Raw genomic sequence first — 23,163 nt, 5'->3', positions numbered from 1 at the left:
GTGTTAATATCACTGTAGGCTATTAAAAATCTCCCCCTCTCACACACTGACACAGAAACACACGGCTGTTGCGCTCTTTCCCTCTCTGTAAGGTTGTCGTATGTTCCAATACAGTAGTCGCCTACTCGGCTACGCCACTTGCATACGCTATTAACGTTGGCTGGATCTGAGAATGTAGATGGGAAAAACGTTCTAATTACATTTTGGAGAATACTAGGGCGACTCGACACTATTTCAACATAGTCAACGGTGTACTGTTCTCACACGCGTAACACAATGGATCTCTCATTTATGGCTGCGCAGGTAAGTCTGTGACATTTTTGGTATTGGTAATCAATAAGTTATGTGTGGTTTCAATGCAATTATCGGCTAATAATTATTAGAACGAATATACCAAATGCGTTGTCAAAAGCTTGCTAATGTGCAGAAGGCAGTAAAGAGTAAACCAGTTCTATATGGCGTATGTATGGGTTGTTTATTTCCTACCGACATACGCACGAAGTTTCTCTCTCGCCTGATGAACTTGATTTTGTCACCAACAAGCTAAAATAACCGTTCACGGATAAACAGGTGTAAACACGCATCCCACCCTAAATCTTGAGATCAATATCGTTTTTTAAACAGACTGTAATACAACTTGTTGATTTTTTTTCAAAATATAACATTTGGTCGCTAAGCTTCAGGAAATGATACGATTTTTTTGCACGAATAAGATTAGGCTAAAGTTAGTACATGTAATCATATACAGAACTTAACACACATGCATACATGTTTTCATCCATTTTCTATTATTTTGTCCACGCTGATGTTCCTCTGATCATCAATGCAGTTCTTATATTTGACTGAGATGTCAGACAACTTTGTAATCAACAGGATAATTAAAGTAATCAAATGTAATCAGCCCAGATGAGATATATGCAATTATAATAGACTTGGAGTTGATCAATATCTATTAAGATAGGCTATTCTAGGTATTATATGGCAGGCTACCATGCCATAGTGCAAATATGTGATTTGCAATGCGAAATGTAATTATCTTGAACTTGTAACTCCGTATAACGACTCTAATAAATGAAACATGACAATAACACACCGGACCATGAACAATGTTTACGATTCACCATGATTTTCATTGCTAGCCTATTTACATTTCTCTGATTATGAGTGTCATGCCCTCAGGGCTGCACATGCATGCACATTTATATTTAGAAAATTTATGCGTCATTAGGGTGGGCAAGGGGAACCCCCCCCCCCCCAAAAAAAATGATGTCTCAAACTTAGCTTAAATTTAAGAAAACATAGGCAAACATTTTGTCAATTCAAAATGATGTGCTTGCTCAAGTTGTCTCATATGATCGTTCAACTATAAATTATTATTTGGGCATCTTAACTAAAAAAGGCTGTACAACTGGTTACAGACACACAAGAGTGCTTTAACATACAATGTTTTTAACTTACATACAGTACCAGTGAAAACTTTGGACACACCTACTCATTCAAGGCTTTTTCTATATGTTTACTAATAGTGAAGACATAAACCCAATGAAATAACGCATATGGAATCATGTAGTAACCAAAAAAAGTGTTAAACAAATCATAATATATTTTTGCCAGTGTGCAAAGGGCGGCTACTTCAAAGAATCTCAAATATAAATATATCTTTTGATATGTTTAACACTTTTTTTGCCTACCTCACGATCCCATATGTGTTATTTCATAGTTTTGTAGTTTTGAGGTCTTCACTATTATTCTACAATGTAGAAAATAATGAAAAATCCTTGAATGAGTAGGTGTGTTTAAATATTTGACTGGAAATGCATATTAGACATACATGTTTACATTGTGCATGTTCATTTATACAGTAGTTATTATTCAACATGTCCTCACTTGGGATTTGAACTCTCAGCCTTCTTGGCATTCCAATCTTCCAGCTTTGCCACCACATCTGAGTCAAGTGTCAGTTTATCTAACTATTCTCTCACCATTGATATTATTGACTTATTTCAACAATTGTAGGTTTTTCTGTGTAGTTGTCTGCTGTTGGTGGGGCATATTAATCTGTTTTAATGTTACTCCGTAATCACTATGATAAATACAATAGTTTTGCTTGAGTGTACCTGAGATTTACTGTGAAGAGCAAAGTGTAGCAATGCAGGTGAAATAAGTCATTGACATGAACATGGTTGTGGTTGCAAGAAGATTGGAAGAGGTTGAGAGTTCAAATCCCAGGTGAGGACATGGAATATTAATTACTGTATACATGTCAAATATGAAATGTTTTGTATGTTAAAATAATAGTTGCCCCACAGGTAAGTCATATTTTTCAGTCAATTTTAACAAACACATCGTTTTAAGTTGACTGAATTTCTGCCTATGTTTTTTAAAAGTTGGAGCTAATTTTGCACAAACTGAACTTTTTAGTTCAGGTAACACTTGGGCTGAAAGAAGTGGAACAAGTTAATAATAATTTGTTGAAACCAAACATATTACAGTGTGTGGTGTTAGCCAGACGCCTGATAACTTGGAATGTAGAGCGGTATCAGCTGAATTCTCTTGTATTTAGAGACTTTCTGACAGGGATGAAAGTTTTTAAATCCTCAATAAAGCTGACTATAGTATCTCACAAAGCCCAGATTGAATGTGTTGGTCAACACATTATGCAATCAACATGCAGAACTTTCAGGTTACTGTAGGCAAATACAAAATAAAGACCGATATTACTGAATCACACAAGTATAACCATGAGCTAGGACGCCATCATATATCTTCATGTCACCACTCATTCCCCTCAACATCCATCCATACAGTACTCATCAAGGACACATCCTCAATCATCTGTCAACTACAAAACAGTATTAATCAAGGCTTTCTCTGTTGCTGTGGGTGTTCAGAGTCTAGGTCTGGGAGGTCATGTGTCGGGAAATATTCAGGTGGCTTTCCTCCACCGCTCTAGACAGCTGTGCGACAGTGCGAGGAAGCGATGGCTGTTGGGAGGACGGCATCGGTAAGGTAGAGATGGTGACACAGCTCCGCCTGCCACGTTGAGAGAGCTCTCCATTAGTCTCTGAGCTGGGCCCCAAGTTTCTCTGCCTGACTTCTCCACGACGCTCTCCGCTCTGCTCAGTGTCATCTCGCCCTCGATGCCCTGGCTGACAGGCAGGAGCTAGTCACTTTCACATTAATGCTGGAGAGCACACTGAGATGCTCCGTTGCCATATTGTTCCAACATGGGTCTGCTATGACAGAACTTGGTAACTATGCAGGCTTAAGCATAAGCACTAACTGCCTCAGTTTCTCACTTCCCACTCTTATTACGTTACTCCCATTCGTATTACATTAATCACATTCTGATTACATTAATCACATTCTGATTACATTAATCACATTCTGATTACATTAATCACATTCTGATTACATTAATCACATTCGTATTACATTAATCACATTCTGATTACATTAATCACATTCTGATTACATTAATCACATTCTGATTACATTAATCACATTCTGATTACATTTCTCTCTTCTGTCTCATTATGCCTTCGTACACAAAAAAAATTGCTGTGTTAAAAACAACCCGTCGCTGGGTAAATAGTGGACAGAACACACGTTGGGTTATTTTTGACCCAGCCAGTTGTGTCATTTAGTTGGGTTGTTGAGCTATGATCCACCGTGTCAGATCAGAACACTGGAAGCACGTGGCCTAGTAGTCGCATGGCATTCGGGTCGTTATTTTTGGTCCCCGGTGAGAGCAAATGTCATTACGGTTGATCTGTTTTGTAGTATTGTCAAACGCATTAAGGGTAAGCTCCGACACTTTTGTAGTTTATTGAAGCTTACACAAGTTGAGTTCCTCAAGTGCCTATGCATATCCCAGTGTTGGGATAGTTACCAATTTGTTATGATATTTAAATAATGTTATTAATTGTATATTTAAACTATGTAATGTGCAAAAATATTGAAGGGAAATTTAAATGTGTACAAAATTGTACAAAAATAACATGATGAACAGGAATGACATTTACTCCCACAGGTTGCCAAAAATACTTATCGTCGCCAATAGGCCATTCTTCCTGCAAATAACCTCTATAGTTTAAGCCTGTGGGGGGGGTTCTACTAAGCTAACATGTGGAATTGTTTTAAGATGGTCATATGAAGGATCATTTAGATATTTGATTTGAAATTTTAGGATCCCTTTAGGTATAAAAACAAATATTTGATGAAACATTGAATTTGGCCTTACTGCTATTAGCTATTAGCCCATAAACGCATTGAATAACAGCATCATACATGGAAAAACAAAACTAAAGGAATTTTGTTTTTGAAGTGTCTGTCCTATATCCATATATACTTCCATTCATTCATTTTACTGGTACCGGGCTACCTTGAGGTGAGTCTTGTGAGGCTTAGGGACATCCTAGAACAAAACAGTAATCACAATAGAGGAGTCATAATAGTTTGGCAACCCGGACAGGAAGATCACTTCAGTGACTCAACCCACTCAAGTGACGCACCCCTTCTAGGGACGGCATGAAAGGATGCAGTGGATTCAGATGCAGCCAATGCAAAAAATATGCAGCCAATGCATATGCAGCCAATGCATATGCCAAACGTCCTGCACGGTGTTGGGCTGTAAGCACAACCCCCACCTGTGGAAGTCCTCATACCACCCTCAAGTCTGTTTCTGACTGTTTTAGCAGACACATTCACATTTGTGGCCTGCTGGAGGTCATTTTGCAGGGCTCTGGCAGTGCTCCTCCTGCTCCTCCTTGCATAAAGGCGGAGGTAGTGGTCCTGCTGCTGGGTTGTTGCCCTCCTACGGCCTCCTCCACGTCTCCTGATGTACTGGCCTGTCTCCTGGTAGGCCCTCCATGCTCTGGACACGCTGACAGACACAGCAAACCTTCTTGCCACATCTCGCATTGATGTGCCATCCTGGATGAGCTGCACTACCTGAGCCACTTGTGTGGATTGTAGACTCCGTCTCATGCTACCACTAGAGTGAAAGCACCGCCAGCATTCAAAAGTGACCAAAACATCAGCCAGAAAGCATAGAAACAGAGAAGTGGTCTGTGGTCCCACCTGCAGAACCACTCCTTTATTGGGGGTGTCTTGCTAATTGCTTATAATTTCCACCTGTTGTCTATTCCATTTGCACAACAGCATGTGAAATTTATTGTCAATCAGTGTTGCTTCCGAAGTGGACAGTTTGATTTCACATAAGTGTGATTGACTTGGAGTTACATGTGTTGTTTAAGTGTTCCCTTTATTTTTTGAGCAGTGTATATACAGTATATATATATATATATATATATATAGAGGATATCTTTAGCTTAAACAGACAGATTTTTATGGGGATGTTTATATTATGCTAGTTAGATTTTCGTGGGGCTGCTGTAATTGACTAAAGAGGGTTAAAAAATACCCATCTGCTGGGTCAACCCAACATGAAAGTGAATAATAACCCAATTTACGGTTAAATTAACCCATGTTTCGGTAATCCAAAGGCGTGGCCTATTCTGGGCATGGCTTTCAGATAGTTATTTTTGGCCCCCTGTGAGAATAAATGTAATTCATGTTCATCATCAAGTTTGTATACTGCAAATGTTTATTTTCCTTCAATATTTTATCACATTACACATTTTAATGTAACATTTATTCAAATAAAAAAAACTGATTTAAATATTATAACAAAGTGGTAACTATACCAACATTGGGATATCAAATCAAATCAAATGTATTTATATACCCCTTCGTACATCAGCTGATATCTCAAAGTGCTGTACAGAAACCCAGCCTAAAACCCCAAACAGCAAACTCTGCAGGTGTTGAAGCACGGATATGCATAGGAACTCAATCTTGTGTAAGCCTTATTAAAGATACAAACCTGTCTGTGCTCAACATGTACTGACAATACAACAGAACAGATTAACTGGAATGACATTTACTCTCAAAGGTAGCCAAAATAACGATCTGAAAGTCACGCCCCTACTAAGCCACGCCTCCAGTATTATGCTCTGACTGGGTGGATCATAGCTCAATAACCTAGCATCAACAACCCAATTTATAGAAAAAATTAGTTGTTTGTGACCCAACTGGCTGGGTCACATTAACCCAACATGTGTTCTGTCCAATATTTAGCCAAATTGGGTTGTTTTTAAACCAGCATTTTTTAGAGTCTACCTGCCCATTGGAAACCAGAGAGAGAGGGAGCAATCATCTGGGTCGCACCTAAACTCATTACGCTGTTGGTGGTATAAACAGTCTTAACATTTACTGTGCCCTCTTTACACATTTTTCTCTCTATCTCTGCTAGCCTTAATCTGAAATAGGAGCCACCATGTAATGAGTCCTAATGTTTGACCAAGTGACTTTACTCTTAATCATATCCTTCCTTTTGTGCCCTTGTTGCAAATTAACCGTGGGCTATATTCCTTTTAAGTTTTGACAGATGATGAAGGATGCTTGAAGTTTGCCATTTTTTTTCATACAAAGTCCATGATCGCAATCAAGATTTCCCATTATTCCTAATTAAGCCATTCCGTTTATCTCTTGCCACTGATACCGATGCTCCTTTCAACTCTTATTGAATTTCTGCTGTGTCTGTTATATTTACATTTTACATTTAAGTCATTTAGCAGACGCTCTTATCCAGAGCGACTTACATGTCACATACACTGATTTTAGCATCAATCTACTACATTCCTTTTTTCTATTTAATGCTCTCATACTATTCTATACATCCTTGGTTTTGATCATTAATGTTGTCTGCTACTAAATTAATTTACAGCACACATCAGCTGTCAGTAAGTGGGATGCTTGTTAGTGGCTTCCATAGATGTGTAGAGTGTGGGTAGGCTACAACAGGTACTGAAACAAAACCCTATCTGAAAGGAACTGATAGTGAGGATGGCTGTGGCTGCAGATCCCATGGATACATAGCTGATCAGCCAGCCAGTCAGCCAGACAACCAGCTAGTGATGGTTATAGTAGACATACTGTACGTGAAGCCTCTGCTGGATCTACACATGCTATATGCAGTGGTGAGAAAGGTGCCAAATTTTCATTTTTGAGTAAAAGTAAAGATACCTTAACAGAAAGTTCCACAAGTAAAAGTGAAAGTCACCCAGTAAAATACTACTTGAGTAAAAGTCTAAAAGTATTTGGTTTTAAATATACTTAAGTTTAACAAGTAAATGTAATTGCAAAAATATACTTAAGTATGAAAAGCAAAAGTATAAATCATTTAAAATTCCTTATATTAAGCAAAGCAGACGGCACCATTTTCTTGTTTTTAAAAATAATGTATTGCCAGGGGCACACTCTTGTGTTTAGTGAGTCCGCCAGGCCAGAGGCTAAATTTGACACAAGTACTTTTGGTTTGGTCAGGGAAAATATATGGACTAAAAAGTTTTTAAAAATGTAGGAATGTAGTGAAGTAAAAGTAAAAGTTGTCGAAAACATGTATAGTAAAGTAATGTACAGATTCTCCAAAAAATTACTTAAGTAGTACTTGAAAGTATTTTTACTTAAGTAGTTTACACCACTAGCTATATGGGTGTGTGTACAGTAGGATCAGGGAGTGGTTTGTCACTTCTTGGCCCACTCGACTGGTCACCAGATAAAATTGCTTTCAGACCTTGACACCATCCTCCTTATCACACCAACCAAGTGCTTGTCTTTGGGTCTAAGCTACAGGCGGCAATACAATTTTCCTCAGCTTAGCCCAGGGGAGTGTCAGAGTGCATGTACTGTAATTAGCGGGGCGAGAATGATGGCTTCTGGCTCCCAGCTCTCCAGTAGTAATGTGCCATGCACGAGCTATCTGGCTCTCTCTGAATGGGTGAATTTCCAGACAAGGGGTGAAATATTGCAGGACGGCAACAGCTCCCAGGGTGGGGCACAAGCTCCCTGTGTGTGGACAGGAAGCACAGAAAAGATTAAGCAGTTGTGAGATCTTTCTTGGATTATGACTGTTTCTTCTCAGTAGTCTGCTGACACAGTGCATGAAAGGATATCTGATCAAGACATAATGATCTGAATCAGAGTGACTGGAGCTATGGCAAAAAGAGATCAGCATACACGGTTAAACCGAGTGTTTAAGACACATACCTAAAAATAATTCTGTAACACTTTTTAAATGCGTCAAGGCATTTAGAATATCAATGAAAACTCGTCACAGTGTTTTGATTGTAAACACAAGAACATGCTTATTTGCTATTATACTTTTTAAACATATGAACAGGTTTATTCAGGATAAGGCATTTAGGTTTTAAACACTAAACACTGGGGGTGTTATTTCAACACTGTAGGATGTAAATCCATATTTTCATATTTCCATAAATGCCTTTTGAGTGAATGTAAGAGATACCCACCCATTACTGTGTTTCTTAGTAGTGATGGGGAAATGAAGCTTCCTAAAGCATTGAACTCTTTCCAGCCGATTGTGTCGAAAATAGGTTTATTAAGGCTTTGATCAACACAGTGTACACTAGTAGCACCTGCTGGTCAAAAGAATGTAGAGCATCCAAATGATTATAGATGACGTCCCACACTGTGTATTGTGCGCAGAGTAGACTTTTTGTCTTTCCCGAAACCAATTCCAAACCATTCAGGTGGTTGTTTGGCGAAATGAAGCTTCGGATGTCAATGATCATGTGCTTCTGATAAAGTGGTACAGGCATCGTTACACTGCTTTGAATTAAACTGCTTAGCAGTTTTGCTGCATGCCTCAGTGCTCCGGTATCAAACTTAACATCACTATTTGTTAGTGACAGAGACATGGTTGTTGAGTTCAATAACTTCTATTCCTTCTATTCCTATTCCATTCACCAAGTGACTATCTAAGTGAATGTGTTGCAATTAAAAGTAAACCTGTTACAAAGACATACTTTTCATAAGGCCTTTATTTATGGCCTAGGTATCCTCGACATTGTGGCCTAAAAATCCTATTGCAATCCAGCCAGAGGAAGGATATCCAAGAATTTGAATATTTTTATCACACCTGCAATCAGAATGAGTGGAATGGAATAAGAATATATACATTTAAATATATGGATGAGCAATGACAGAGCAGCATAGGCAAGATGCAATAGATGGTATTACAATACAGTACATACAGTACATATGAGATGAGTAATGAAAGATATGTAAACATTGTTAAAGTGGGATTATTAAAGTGACTAGTGATCCATGTATTAAAGTGGACAATGATTTCATGTCTGTATGTACTGTAGGCAGCAACCTCTCTGTGTTAGTGATGGCAGTCTGATGGCAGTCCTAAAACTGATCTGAGTAAAAGGCATGGCAAGTCATACATTTCTAATGACTAAATATACTCTAAACAGGATGATGGGAAAGTAAACACTAGTGTTTAAAATCTGAACACTTAGGAGATATAGATGTTCTGGTTAGAAACTTACTGGAAAAAGCAGACTATCGTGTTTAATCTTGCATTCTAAACGCCTGTGTTTAAGATTAGAACACTTATAGACGCTATATTTAGTCTCCGATGTTTACTGAAAACCTAAATAGAATTACACAATGAGCACTTGTTGTCTCTCAAATACATCGTTACAGTTGTTGGCTAGCTAGCTAGCAAATTATTCCTATATTAGCATCGATTTGGAATCAAAAACACCTAAAAGCAAGACATGGTGTCAAGAGCAAGATGAAACAAGCTGAAACGAGCCGCTTACCATTGCCCACCCACATGGCAGTTTCTTGTCATTTTTGCTAGCAATCTGGCCATCCAGAATCACAACAACACAAGGACTTCTGCCCCATGGAAGCGCGCACCTCATTTTCTTGACGTTGTTAGCTAACCCGTATATTGGAAAAACTAAATGCCTGAAGTTTACGTTTTTAACACTGATGTTTATGTTATAAACGTGTCACATGTTTCATGGTTTTCCAGTGTGTTCTGTAGAGAGTGTGATTATGCTGATATCCAGGTCTCACGAAGCCTCCGCGTGTAAATACACGAGGATGTACACCCATAACGCTCGTAGGTTGTTTACCCTGTAGAGAAAGGAAATTGGAGTGCTAATGAAAATGGCAGTGTGGGATGCCATAGAGTTAGTGAGCCATTACCTGTAACCAGAGGGGGCCTTTCTCTCCAAGCTGCCTTCGCAAGGAAGCATCCAAGGCAGGGTGCCCTATTTCCAAACTTAAATCGACATAAACATTTCTTAAAATGCATTTTGGCCCCTATTCCAGGCATGGTCAAGTTAATCAATAGGACTGTGGTCATACATCAGATCATCTTGTTTAGTCATCCATCATTCTACTACTCGCTGTTAATAGCAATGCGCTGGGAATGAACAAGCATGTCCATGACTTACAATATTTAGCCTTACAAAGCAGAAGGAAATGCCTGTCTACCTTACTTGCACAGAAGTGCATCCGGCAGTAGTTCTATTTTACCCCCCATTAACATTACCAGATGTACATAAAGTAAAATGACTGATACTACAGAAAATTCAACAACCATTGCAAAACCATCCTAACAACCATATTTTGAGTTATTAATGGGCACTGATACATTTTCACGAGTCACGACTCGTATATACATTTGTAAAATTAAGAATTCTCCAGGGAGCGCACACATGGAACATAATGATATGGATTTTGGGTCGGGGATGTACATTTTCTTCAAAGGATCTGCGATATCTGATGAGTGCAGTGATTTACTGCGTTTATAATCCATATACAGCATTGTGTTATCTTTTTCGACCTGATGAGTTAGTATGTAAATCTAAATGAAATGTTGCCAGTCCAATGTTCCCCAGAGGTGACGATTTGTCAACGTGATTTTTTGTAGTCTGTAGTTATTATTGAATGGGAAAAATCCTTATTGATTGACTAAACTGTTTCACATCATAATTTATCATATTTAATGTATTCACAGATACTGAGACATTGTGTTTTTTTTTACATTCCGGCCCAATGAAGTGGAAGAAAAGTTTGTCTTTGTTTAAAGACGATATTCTTCATTTTTAAAATTGTGTTGTAACTACTGAACCTTTAAAGTATGCCCTTCTAAGGTTATATATTGCATCATAAAGGCTGTGTCTGACCTGGTGTCTTGCCAGAGTCAGAGGTCCCCATTCTACCCTGCTATAGTACAGTAGAATCCATGCAGTGACGCAACTGGTCTGGGGATAGTGCTTCCACATCCTATGTAACTCATCGTCACCACAGCAGGGGTTACTTCCAGTGCCTCAAACAAACATAGTTCAGGGTGTAGAGAACAAACCCATTGCCCCATACAGTAGTCCTGCTCCTGGTCTATACACTGGTCATAGAGTTCAACTCAGACTTACTATTGCATCATGAACAGTATGATAAAAGGGAGCCAAGCAGTACAGTAAGGAGAGTCCTCTGGATCACCCCTATAGCCCTCTGCACTGTGGAATGCTGGGAATTGCCATTGTAGCGGCAGTACCAGTTCACTCCTGTGTGTAATGTGTTGACTATAGTTGTTCTAGTTGAACTTGAGGTCTGTGGTGTCATGATTCAATGACTTTTCAAATGCAAAGCAGAAAACTACTCAAACGTGAACTGTGCTGGGTATGCGCCACATCTGAGGAATAACAATCAGTTAAATATTTTCTCCCTATGTATCTCTCTATTAATACATACACAGTTTGTTACAGAAAGTCCTGGCAAATATGCTTATTTCCACAGGGGCTATGGTTGCTATCAAATTCCTTCAGTGCCACTTTACTGAAAACACTCCCTTCTCAGGGAAATTGGAAGCTATCGCTCGTTGGAAAAAATGTGTTATCTAATGTTAGTCCAAAAGTATGGGTTTTCTCTCTCTCTCTCTCTCCCCATTCCTCTGACTGTTTTTTCCAACTATTTTTGTGACTCAAAGGTGTTAATGCCCATTCTAGAATGCCCTTCTACCAAATCAGAAATTATTATTCAACATGTGGTAGTGATAAGGTGTGATATGTCAATGTCTATTTCAAGAAATTACATTTGAAGGGTTAATGTGTCAACATGTGTATGCTAAAATGTTATGTGGAATTGGAGGTACCAAACTATTTTAGGTGTTGCTCCCCTTAGAACCCAATTAGTTTTGCTATTGGGACAAGTGAATAGGTAACTTATTGTGACTTTGAGTGTCTAGAGGCTGTCTACACTCCATGACTACTCCGTAGGGCTGTTACGGTGACCATATTACCGCCACACTGGTGTTCACAAGTCAATGACCGCAGTCAAATTCCAGTGACCGTTTAATCACAGTAACTCGGCTTCTCCAAGCTCTGATGCTGCTGATGGCCATTAGGGGCCTACCAAACTTGCAAACTGACTGGTACTCAGCACTCTATTGTCCCACATGAATGCAAATGTGATCGAAAATCTAATCAAACACATCATGAGAGCCCACAAGCTCCTGTTATGCATCATTTCTATAGGCTGTGCAATTGAGTGAGAAAACCGTTTTGATGGCCTTTCTATAGGCTAAGCCTACTATATTTATTTCTCAACTTTCCTAATATTAAGCACATTGCTTCTTTTTGCAAGAGGAGTATAGCCTGCCTGGCTGGCATGAAAATGGAAAAAGCTTCCTCCATTGGTTTTTTTAAGTGTGTAGATGACATGTATTTTTACCCCTGTTTCGTGTTTCAAGTTTCACACATATATTATTTAGTATTTGTAAAGATACGATTAAGAAACAGAGCATGCATTTTTTTGTGTGTGACTTTTTCAAATCATAGTTGCACACCTCCTGTGGCCTAGCCCATAGGCCTACATGTTTTGATAAGGTTTGTATCACAACTACAGTGGCCAAATAACTTCTTAAAATGAAGCACATTAATCCACTTCACAACCAGTGTTGAGCCTATTTGGCATACATAGGCAGTGTGTGAGTTTGGGGAAGAAATTTTTCACCATAAAAATGCGCCTTTATAATGAGCATTACATGCAGAATCGCATTTGCGGTCACTTTTGAGAATTGTGTTTTCTCCGCTAATTGATTGCATTTTTGAACATCAACTATTCCAGACTATGTTTGGAATATTTTTTTGTTCAGGCAGAAGGACAAGTTGACCAATAAAATGGGTGAACTTTTGTACTATGGGGTATAGTAGATTGACATAGGCTAGTGATTGTGTTGTTTGTTAGGCCTACTCAAATGTGGACAGTTATTCCAACATCTTCAATATGCAACTCAGAATTCTATGAGGACGCAGACAGCTGCGTCCCTGTTGTGTCTGTCTTCACTTGTAGCCTGTATGAAAGCATAGCAGCACCCACCTGTAGCACGCGCTCCAGCAGGTATATCTCTCTGGTCAACCCCAAAACCAATTCTTCCTTTGGCTGCCTCTCCTTCCATTTCTCTGCTGCCAATGACTGGAACGAACTACAAAAATCTCTGAAACTGTAAACACTTATCTCCCTCACTAGCTTTAAGCACCAGCTGTCAGAGCAGCTCACAGATTACTGCACCTGTACATAACCCATCTATAATTTAGCCCAAACAACTACCTCTCCCCCTACTGTATTTATTTATTTATTTTGCTCCTTTGCACCCCATTATTTCTATCTCTACATTGCACATTCTTCCACTGCAAATTTACCATTCCAGTGTTTTACTTGCTATATTGTATTTACTTCGTCACCATGGCCTTTATTTTTTTGTTGCCTTTACCTCCCTTATCTCACCTCATTTGCTCACATTGTATATAGACTTATTTTTCTACTGTATTATTGACTGTATGTTTGTTTTACTCCATGTGTAACTCTGTGTGGTTGCATGTGTCGAACTGCTTTGCTTTATCTTGGCCAGGTCGCAATTGTAAATGAGAACTTGTTCTCAACTTGCCTACCTGGTTAAATAAAGGTGAAATAAAATAAATAAAAATGTAAATCCCGAGATGCTGTGAGAAGGACCAGATCACTTTACAGGCATTGTCTAATATAATAAGAATTGAGAACCTCTGAGAGAGCCTTGAGAGTGAGAGGTGCTTTGGAGCATGCAGCCGGGAGAAGGGAAATATCATTATTATATTCAGCCCAAGTGCACTACAGCTACTGGCCGCAAAAGTCATAGATTTTTTTAGGGGGCATTACGGCCACACAAAAGGGATGCCGCCGGGAAATTTGAGTCATTATCAAGTGCTTGTCCAGTTGTGAATGAGAGACTGAAACGATGCATATCATATCATTAGAGTCACATCATGCAGCCTTAGAATCTATTGAAAATTAAAACACATAGCCCAACATTTGTATCACAACTAAAGTGACATAAATAAGTCTAAATGAAGCATGTAGGAGGACCTGTTTCTTTGTGAACCTCTCAACACAGAATAGAAGCATGTGCACACTCCCTCAAACCTTTTGGAGAAAATATCCTTTCTATTTTTATTCAACTATGTTCAATTGTATTCTTCTTCATGTTTCTTTAGACCTGTCTAATATAAATAATGGATATCTTTTGATGGTATTGGCTATATTACATGGATTTATTACACTTTTAAAAGTAGACGTTCCAAAGGTCTGCATCAGTGTCTTGTGGACTATGGGTGGAAGCCAGAAGATGCTAATTGTGTTTCTGTTAATTAACGGTCAATTACCGTGAAGCCAGCAGTTATTTGCTCGACAATCACCGGCTGACAAAATGTCACGATCGCCACAGCCGCCGGTATGACATTGTTTATTTCTTCCCAAACACAACTCATATGTTGTAGTTTCTAGCAAGAGATTTCTTTGGAACACATTTTCTCAGCAAGGTACATAATGAAGCAAACACATTTTCATTAGCTTGTCGAGACTGTCGATGTACAGTCTGTATGTGATTATTATTCATAGAAAAACGCGCAGGTGCCGTTGTGTGTTGGGGTTTTGTTGCTCCCTTGTTTGATTGTGTGACCTAGGGAAGAATGGATAAATGACCTGTTTGTGTGTGTGTCTGTTTGCGTGTGTGTGTGTATGCACGTGGGTGTGTGAAAGGGTATTTTGTTATTCCCTCCTGACATTGTGTGGCCTGTGGAGAAATGGATTAATGACCTGTGAATGTCCTCACACTAAGCAGCCTGTTTCCTGTAATGTAGCCCAGTGGATAGCTTTTACATTCACATGAAGCCCAGCCCCCAGAGTGGTGCTAACGCTATCTCTGAGATCCCATGCCCCTCTATATGATTAACGCGTCACCTGGCTACACACTACAGTGAAGACTCACCCTGGCGGTGAGCCAGCAGGAGTGGACTAATCACAGCATGCGGAAAGTCCCATGTCCTTCTTGTCGTGATTGAATGATGGGCGTCTTGTTCAGTTTGCTGGTTGGCCACCGCTGTTACAGGGATGTGGTTAGCCCCACTCTGAGCCCAGACACACACTTTTAGGGGAAATTAGTAGTGGTGGGCACCAAAATAATATTGATAATTCAATATGAAAATGGTACCGGGCATTTTTTACATTTTTATTTAACCTTTACTGGGCGATGTATCGTGATATATCGTGATAGCATGTCATATCGTGATATTATTGTGGCATATATAATGATATGTTTTTATTCCTCCTACTTGTCTACACTTTTCAAAAAAACTGTTCACGTTTTCTATTTTCCTTCATGCCCATAAGACATTCTCATCCAGGGACAGATAGAAAGACGGCGAGGACGTCTAAAGAGATACCAGAGGGAATCATGGTAAAAATAAGGGCCAGTGATTAGTACAGCCTTATGTAATTCTTACAGAGCCAAGATATAATACACAGAGTACTATATATCTTGGGCTAGGCCCAGGCAGGCACATAGTACTGTTACAGATCTGAGCTGGGCCCAGGCAGGCACATAGTACTGTTACAGATCTGAGCTGGGCCCAGGCAGGCACATAGTACTGTTACAGATCTGAGCTGGGCCCAGGCAGGCACATAGTACTGTTACAGATATGAGTTATTTGGAACGAGAGAAAAAAAGCGGAAATAGCTGGCTGATTCTGTTTTGCCAAAGATTCTCCACCGTCAGTAGTGTGATGGCACTCAACCAGACAGGCTTGAGAAATGGTAACTCGTCAGATATGACTTTGTAATGTCAAATTGGTTGCATGTTCCAGCATTGCTTTCCATGCTATAATGACATGCCACACTCATTACGTTGAGGTAGGCTGGATATGACCTGAGGAAAATACCTTGTCTATGCATTGTGGAGGCAGAAATCCAATAATTGCAACACATATTCCAAATGAAATGGTAGGTCGTGAACTATGCGAAATAGTGTAGTCCTTGTTACTGTACCTGAAGATGACAAAGTGTCCTTTGCTTGATTTGCATAGAATGTGTTACCGTAGTAACAGAGTTCACTGAGAGACATGGAATGAGTTTGTAGCCATAAATGTACATAGGTCAGGATATAGCAGGTTTAAATGTCTAGTCCGTAATAGCTTACAGGATATCAAAGTCTACATGGGAAAATAGTGGTAAAGCTCAGAGTTCTATTGTGATGTGAAGCAGGGGTTTATAGGTATTGGACTCCATATTCAAGTCCGTAAAAAAGTCAGTGCGTATACGAGGGCCAAACTTGCTATACGTGTGCATCCATGAACCATCCAATGACCCTCTTTTTTTACTAGATTGAAGTGTTTCACTTTATGCTTTGTTAGAGAGGATATCATATTGGTTTCTCAAGTTTTAGACATTTGTATACCTTTTGATTGATGGGTCCTTTTTGTTTCGTGAGAGAATAAGAGGCAGCTATGAGAGAGGTAGTCGTGACTGATGCTGTGTGGACGTTTCAAATAGCATTATTTTACAGTATTTTACTTTTTTTTCTCTAAACACATGGGGCATTTTCTGTAAATGTAACAGTTGTCTTGGGAAGAAGGTGAGGACCAAAGCGCAGCGTGGTAAGTGTTCATCTTATTTAATGAAAAAACTGAACACTGAATAACGAATAACAAACAACAAAGAAACAACCGAAACAGTTATGTCTGGTGCAGACACACAAAGACTGAAAATAACCACCCACAAAACACAATGGAAAACAGGCTACCTAAATATGGTTCTCAATCAGGGACAACGGTTGACAGCTGCCTCTGATTGAGAACCATACCATGCCAAACACAGAAATAGAAAATCATAGACAAACTAACATAGACAACCCACCCAACTCACGCCCTGACCATACTAAAACAAAAGACAAAACAAAGGAACTAAGGTCAGAACGTGACAGTAAACACACGCTTTCCCTGCTTGGTTCGTATGAATAAAAGCATGATAATGGCCTGGAACATTACCATAGGAGTGCACAGTAGCCTGTAGTTAATGGATGACATTTGCAGTGTGTTTAGAAGAAGAGAGGAGAATCTCACTGTTGCTACCCATTGTCTCAGTAGTCCATTTGTACGAGAGATGGATTATTTTGGGATACCAGGGGAAATAAGAAAAAGTGCACTTCACAGGTGAATAATTTACAGTTGATGGAAGTGCTCAGTGTCATTACTATGCTCTAAGTCCAAAGTGGGCATGTGAGTGCTCATTCAGTGGTTCTGCTAAGCAAGCTTTGGGATATTTAGTCTGTACTTGCAATAGAATACAAAATGTTACATCCTTTTTCTTCATGCTGAAACCTCTGGCTATAGGACCGAAGATCATTTGGTAAACAGAGAGTGCCATGACTGACAACCGACTGGAGGCATATTTCAGGAACTGACTGTAGAAACATAAAGACGTTGACTGCTTCTGACAGTTGCGTTGTAAAGGGGAATCCTAAAGTGCTCACTAACACATATGCTCCTGTTCAGGCTGTAGGGTTGGAGACAGCAACCTATATACAGGGACTATCCTGAGACTCATATGAGGATATGGTTTGTGCTCTGTTGATGTTCACTCCTATGGAAGCCCTTTTGAAATGCTTTACCCTGAATGCTGATTGGCTGACAGCCGTGGTATATCAGAACCTCTTCCACGAGTATGACAACAATACATTTTTACTGTTCTAATTACGTTGGTAACCAGTTTATAATAGCAATAAGACACCTCAGGGGTTTGTGGTTTATGACCAAAATACCACGGGTAAGGGCTGTATCCAGGCACTCCACTTTACGTCGTGATTAATAACAACCCTTATCCGTGGTATATTGACTAAAAAAGCCAACTGTACTCTTGGAGATTTACATAGAAAGGGATTGTGACAATGACAAAGAGCAAATGAGTGCAGAAATCAACGGAATTTAGTTCATAAATCCAGATAATCTAGCCAGGGCAATACCGAGGCTCCAAACCTTCCTATCTTGTTGATCTCTTAATTATTGTCTCAGCTGTGATTTAGCACAGTCTACACTGGGAAACCAATATGCAAGATCCATTTGTTCTAGCTAGAAAGCGATTTCAAAAAGCTGTTATGGCGGTGACAGGCACCTCTATTACCCTGAACATAGCACTTTAATGGCTAGTTGGAGAAAAAACGTGTGTAATCCGATGCATGAACAAATGAGCAATGTGGGAGTGCCATCGCTCATTTGGACAGAGCGGTTAGTTTTCATAGGCACACTGACTTGTCCCTTTTGAGGAAAGGTGTTTGGGGCCGTCTGAGTTGTTGTGTGCCTAAGTGTTTTGTCAGCGTGCATGTGTGCGCGTGTATGACAGTGATGTTTAGCAGAGGCAATAAGGAACAGTGATTAAAAACAACACTCTTATGTCTTAGTTACCTTGCAAGGTATTTATTAAATGGAAAGTAATTGACAGCATTGAATAGCAATCAAGCAGTTCACCTCTGAGTGACACATTGGAATTGATGTCCAGTCCACAAATGGACAGTGTGTACTCCATTATCAGCAACAGTCAGCTTTGCATTGGTAAACAGCTTTGAATGAAAAAAAGAACATGTTTGAGGAACAATTGTATAAATTTCTTCACATTCCCCACTGCTGTTTCTAAGTGGTTCAAATCTTCTCTGAACCACATAATGTGCTGGGCTGATTCTATATACAAGTGAAAGATAAAAAAGTAAGCTTCTTGAAGGCAGAGTTTCTTCAATGAGATGAGTTCTCCTTTGTTTGAGGGAAAGTGTCTTTGAGAAGCTTTTGTGCATTTCAATGTGTAGAAGGAATTGTTTACCCTACAAGTCTATACGTTTGACATGCAGGTGGATTGTCTCTTAATTCCTCTCCTTACGTTATCTGTGAGGTGTGAATAGATGGCGCGGTCAGGTGGAAACCTGAAAAACAGACACACCTACGGGACACGCATCACAGCCCTTTCCTTAATCAGTTCTCTACATGACATTGTCTGTCCCTTTATTGTACCCCTACTTCACAATAACCTCTCTTTTTCATTAGTTTGCTATGAACAAAACACATCTCTATAGGAATCAAAGGAAATAAGGTACTCATAAAGGACTTATATACCTTTATTTAACTAGGCAAGTCAGGTAAGAACAAATTCTTATTTTCAATGACGGCCTAGAAACAGTGGGTTAACTGCCTTGTTCAGGGACCGACGACAGATTTTTACCTTGGGGATTCGATTTTGCAACCTTTCGGTTAATAGTCCAACGCTCTAACCACTAGGTTACCCTGCCCTGGCGTACTCATACAGGATCTCAGACTCCATCCCCTCTTTGAGACAATGTTCACAAAATCTTTTTTTGTATACTGTATCTCTTAACCTCCATTGACTATTTACTTTATATGTGACAGACTAATCTCCACAGAAGGGTTTCAAAGACACTGGTAGCAGCCTCATCACATTAGAACACGTCTTTCACCATTGTACTCTAATGAGAACGGACCTCGTGACAGATTGGTCATTTGCTGCAATTGGTGACGCTCTACTACGGACTGTGTTGTATAGGATACAACTGTGTGAAGGAGAACACCTTTCTTGTCCCACTGTCAAATTTGTGGGGTTTGGCTACCTAAACACAGCTCATATATTCTGTGTGTTATTTTCTGAGCATAGTTGCCATCCTCTTCCCTGCTGTAGATAGGTATTGCGATACTGCGTGTATGTTCTGAATGTGTATGCGTAAGCGTAAGTGTAGGAATATGTAGGTTCCATACCATCGCTGGAAAGCATTCCATTGGCAATCCAATAGCTTTACTGTAGATACTGTTATGCAGGTGAATGAGGACCCAAAAGCGACTTGGCGAAAACAGAGTCTTTAATCCAGTAAAGGAATTATGCAATACTCCTAGACAAATCGGAGCGGTAAATAAAGCATAAAAAACAATTCCACTCGTAATGACGAGAACAGACTGGAGACTCGATCATAAACTGTAGGTTGCCTCGGGAAGGCACTTGACCGTAGCAGACTCAGACACCTGCTCACCACACAGCATCTGAGGGAAACACGACACGACAGGGCGATACAAAGACACAGCACGGTGAACAATATACAAGGATCCGACAGGACAGAAACGGAAGACAAGGGGAGAAATAGGGACTCTAATCAGGGGAAAAGATAGGGAACAGGTGTGGAAAGACTAAATGATTGATTAGGGGAATAGGAACAGCTGGGAGCAGGAACGGAACGATAGAGAGAAGAGAGAGAGGGAGGGAGAGAGAAAAAAGGGAACGAACCTAAAAAGACCAGCAGGGGGAAAACGAACAGAAGGAAAAGCAAAATGACAAGAAAATATAAGACAAAACATGACAGATACAGTTCAGTGAAAGAGTTTTAAATGATTGCTATAATCTAAATATGTGCTCCAATGGCCTATTGGACGAGCTTCACCTTCCAGATAAGGGTTCCTCATTCACAATGAATCAGAGCCATTGCAGAAATGTTTTCAGACTGTTTACTTAATATTGGAAAGGAGACAAATGAACTGAATATTCAATTCATTTTCAAAGGGAGAAGATTACGCCACTGGACTATATTGATAGGGGAGGAGTGTTTCGGGTTATACATAAAATGACGCTGTGCAAAGTTCAGATATTTTCCCACTTTGAGTTTAATGGACTTCCTTTTCTCTTCCAGTCTGTCATGGCGGGGGCCTTCATGGACTCGTCACCCAACGATGACTACAGCACGGACCACTCCCTCTTCAACTCCTCAGCCAGCGTCCACGCGGCCTCCATGGCAGCCCATGACCAGCCGGAGAGGGAGCCCATGTCCCGCGACGCCATCTGGCTTTGGATTGCCATCACCGCCACCATTGGGAACATTGTGGTTGTGGGAGTGGTGTACGCCTTCACTTTCTGAGTGGTGGGAGCCATGATAAAGTGTTGCCAGCAGGAGGAAGTTGCTGCACAAGATATTTGAACATAAGCTCAGAAACTTGAGAGCGACATAATCTCAGAACTCCACAGCAGCCAATAACCACTCTGAAAGGCTACATTGATACAGAGGAGTGAATGATTATTGCATTGACATCTTGTCCATGCTTTTGAAAGACAAGGGACAAATACAAATACAGAATTGAGTATGTGTAATATGTTGGTAATTTTACTGCAGCCAAAGGTTAAAAAAAATGATTTTACGTAAAAATGTTAACATTTCTGATGAAGCTTTAAATATTGAACGGATTCTAGAAAATAGTATACAGTGTTGTATAGTCAACTCTGAATAACCTCTGAGCTAATTGGTCAATTCTGAAATCACCTAAAGGACGTACATTATTCCTACAAAACCTTTGTAACATGCCAATCGAAGCGTTTGGAGATCATTGTATGGAAAGTAACACTGATATGTTTTTATCTTCAAAGCATTATCTTCAAAGCATTACTCCACAGAGGTCACTATATTCTAAAGACATCTGCCCAAAGTTAGGAGTTTATGACAAACATTCTAGAAACAGAATGCCTAATGATCTTAGATTTATTTACTTACCCCATGAAAATATAGTTCACCTGACACTATCGGCTTTGGATCAAGTAAATCTAGTTCTCCCCTTTCCTTCCTAAGTGAGCCTTGAGTCCTGAATAGACAATCCTTTCCGAGCAAATTCATATCAAATAAAGTATGGGTACACTAAAACTATTTCCCTCAAACACCCCTATCAGACCTCAAATCCACATGAACGGGATGTACGATTTACAGAACTTGATGTTCACTGTGACCACGCTTGTTATGTTTGTTTCCATTCTGTATAGCAATCCACTTTTCACAGATATTTACATGTGGAAACCAGATTTATCACGCTTAGAACTCACTTGGATCCAAGCCTCTTGATGTGACTGCTGTAACCATAACCATTTATGTGTCGGTCTGAATGTATATTTGGATATAAGATGATCTTTCTTCCTCTTTACAGTTGCTCAACACATTGTAACCCAAACTGCATTCCAAGTCAAATACTCAACAAAAGTATAAACGCAACATGTAAAGTGTTGGTCCCATGTTTCATTTGTTGAAATAAAAGATTTCAGAAATGTTCCATATACACAAAAAGCTTCTTCCTCTCCAATTTTGTGCACATTTTTTTTACATCCATGCTAGTGAGCATTTCTCTTTTGCCAAGATAATCCATCCACCTGACAGGTGTTGCATATCAAGAAGCGAATTTAACAGCATGATAATTACACATGTGCACCTTGTGCTGGGGACAATAAAAGGCCGCTCTAAAATGTGCAGTTTTGTCACACAATCATGCAACAAATGCCTCAAGTTTTGAAGGAGTGTGCAATTGGCATGCTGACTGCAGGAATGTCCACCAGAGCTGTTGCCAAATAATTGAATGTTCCTTTCTCTACCATAAGCCGCCTCCAACATCGTTTTAGAAAATTCGGTAGTACGTCCAACCAGCCGCACAACAACAGACCGCGTGTAACCACACCAGCTCAGGACTTCCACATCTGGCTTCTTCACTTGGTGGATCATCTGACACCAGCCACCCGGACAGCTGATGAAAATTAGGAGTATTTCTGTCTGTAATAAAGCCCTTTTGTGGGGGAAATCTAATTCTGATTGGCTTAGCCTGGCTCCCCAGCTGTGCCCATCCATGTGAAATCCATAGATTAGGGCCTAATGAATTGATTTCAATTGACTGATTTCCTTATATGAACTGTAACTCAGTAAAATATTTTAAATTGTTGCATGTTGCATTTATGTTTTTGTGCAGTATCGTTTTTAATGAGCCCCGGATGAGACAAGAGACAGTTGCCATAGCGATGAATCTCTACTTCCCTCTCAAGGATGCAGTGTTTCTCGTTCCCAGTGCAGTACACCTTTTTATCTCTCCCTAAACTCCCCAGCAAAACTGGCTAACA

General features: G+C 39.7%; 1 protein-coding gene across 1 annotated transcript; it reads left to right on the top strand.

Annotated features, from left to right (window-relative positions):
• The first annotated feature begins 58 nt into the window (after positions 1–58).
• Positions 59–22,335, top strand: LOC123991670 (uncharacterized protein C14orf132-like). Its single transcript, XM_046293319.1, has 2 exons — positions 59–303; positions 20,933–22,335. The coding sequence occupies exons 1-2, from the start codon at positions 277–279 to the stop codon at positions 21,155–21,157; spliced, it is 252 nt and encodes an 83-aa protein (XP_046149275.1). The 5' UTR covers positions 59–276; the 3' UTR covers positions 21,158–22,335.
• The last annotated feature ends 828 nt before the right edge of the window (positions 22,336–23,163 follow it).

Source organism: Oncorhynchus gorbuscha, linkage group LG12, assembly GCF_021184085.1.
Source record: "Oncorhynchus gorbuscha isolate QuinsamMale2020 ecotype Even-year linkage group LG12, OgorEven_v1.0, whole genome shotgun sequence".
NCBI classification, from domain to species: Eukaryota; Metazoa; Chordata; class Actinopteri; order Salmoniformes; family Salmonidae; genus Oncorhynchus; species Oncorhynchus gorbuscha.
This window is presented reverse-complemented; position numbering and strand designations above follow the sequence as displayed.

Excerpts from the sequence above, each read along its gene's own strand:
- LOC123991670 (XM_046293319.1), top strand. The coding sequence starts at position 277 with ATGGATCTCTCATTTATGGCTGCGCAG. Across the intron at positions 304-20,932 it reads TCTCATTTATGGCTGCGCAG|TCTGTCATGGCGGGGGCCTT; the intron begins GTAAGTCTGTGA and ends TTTCTCTTCCAG.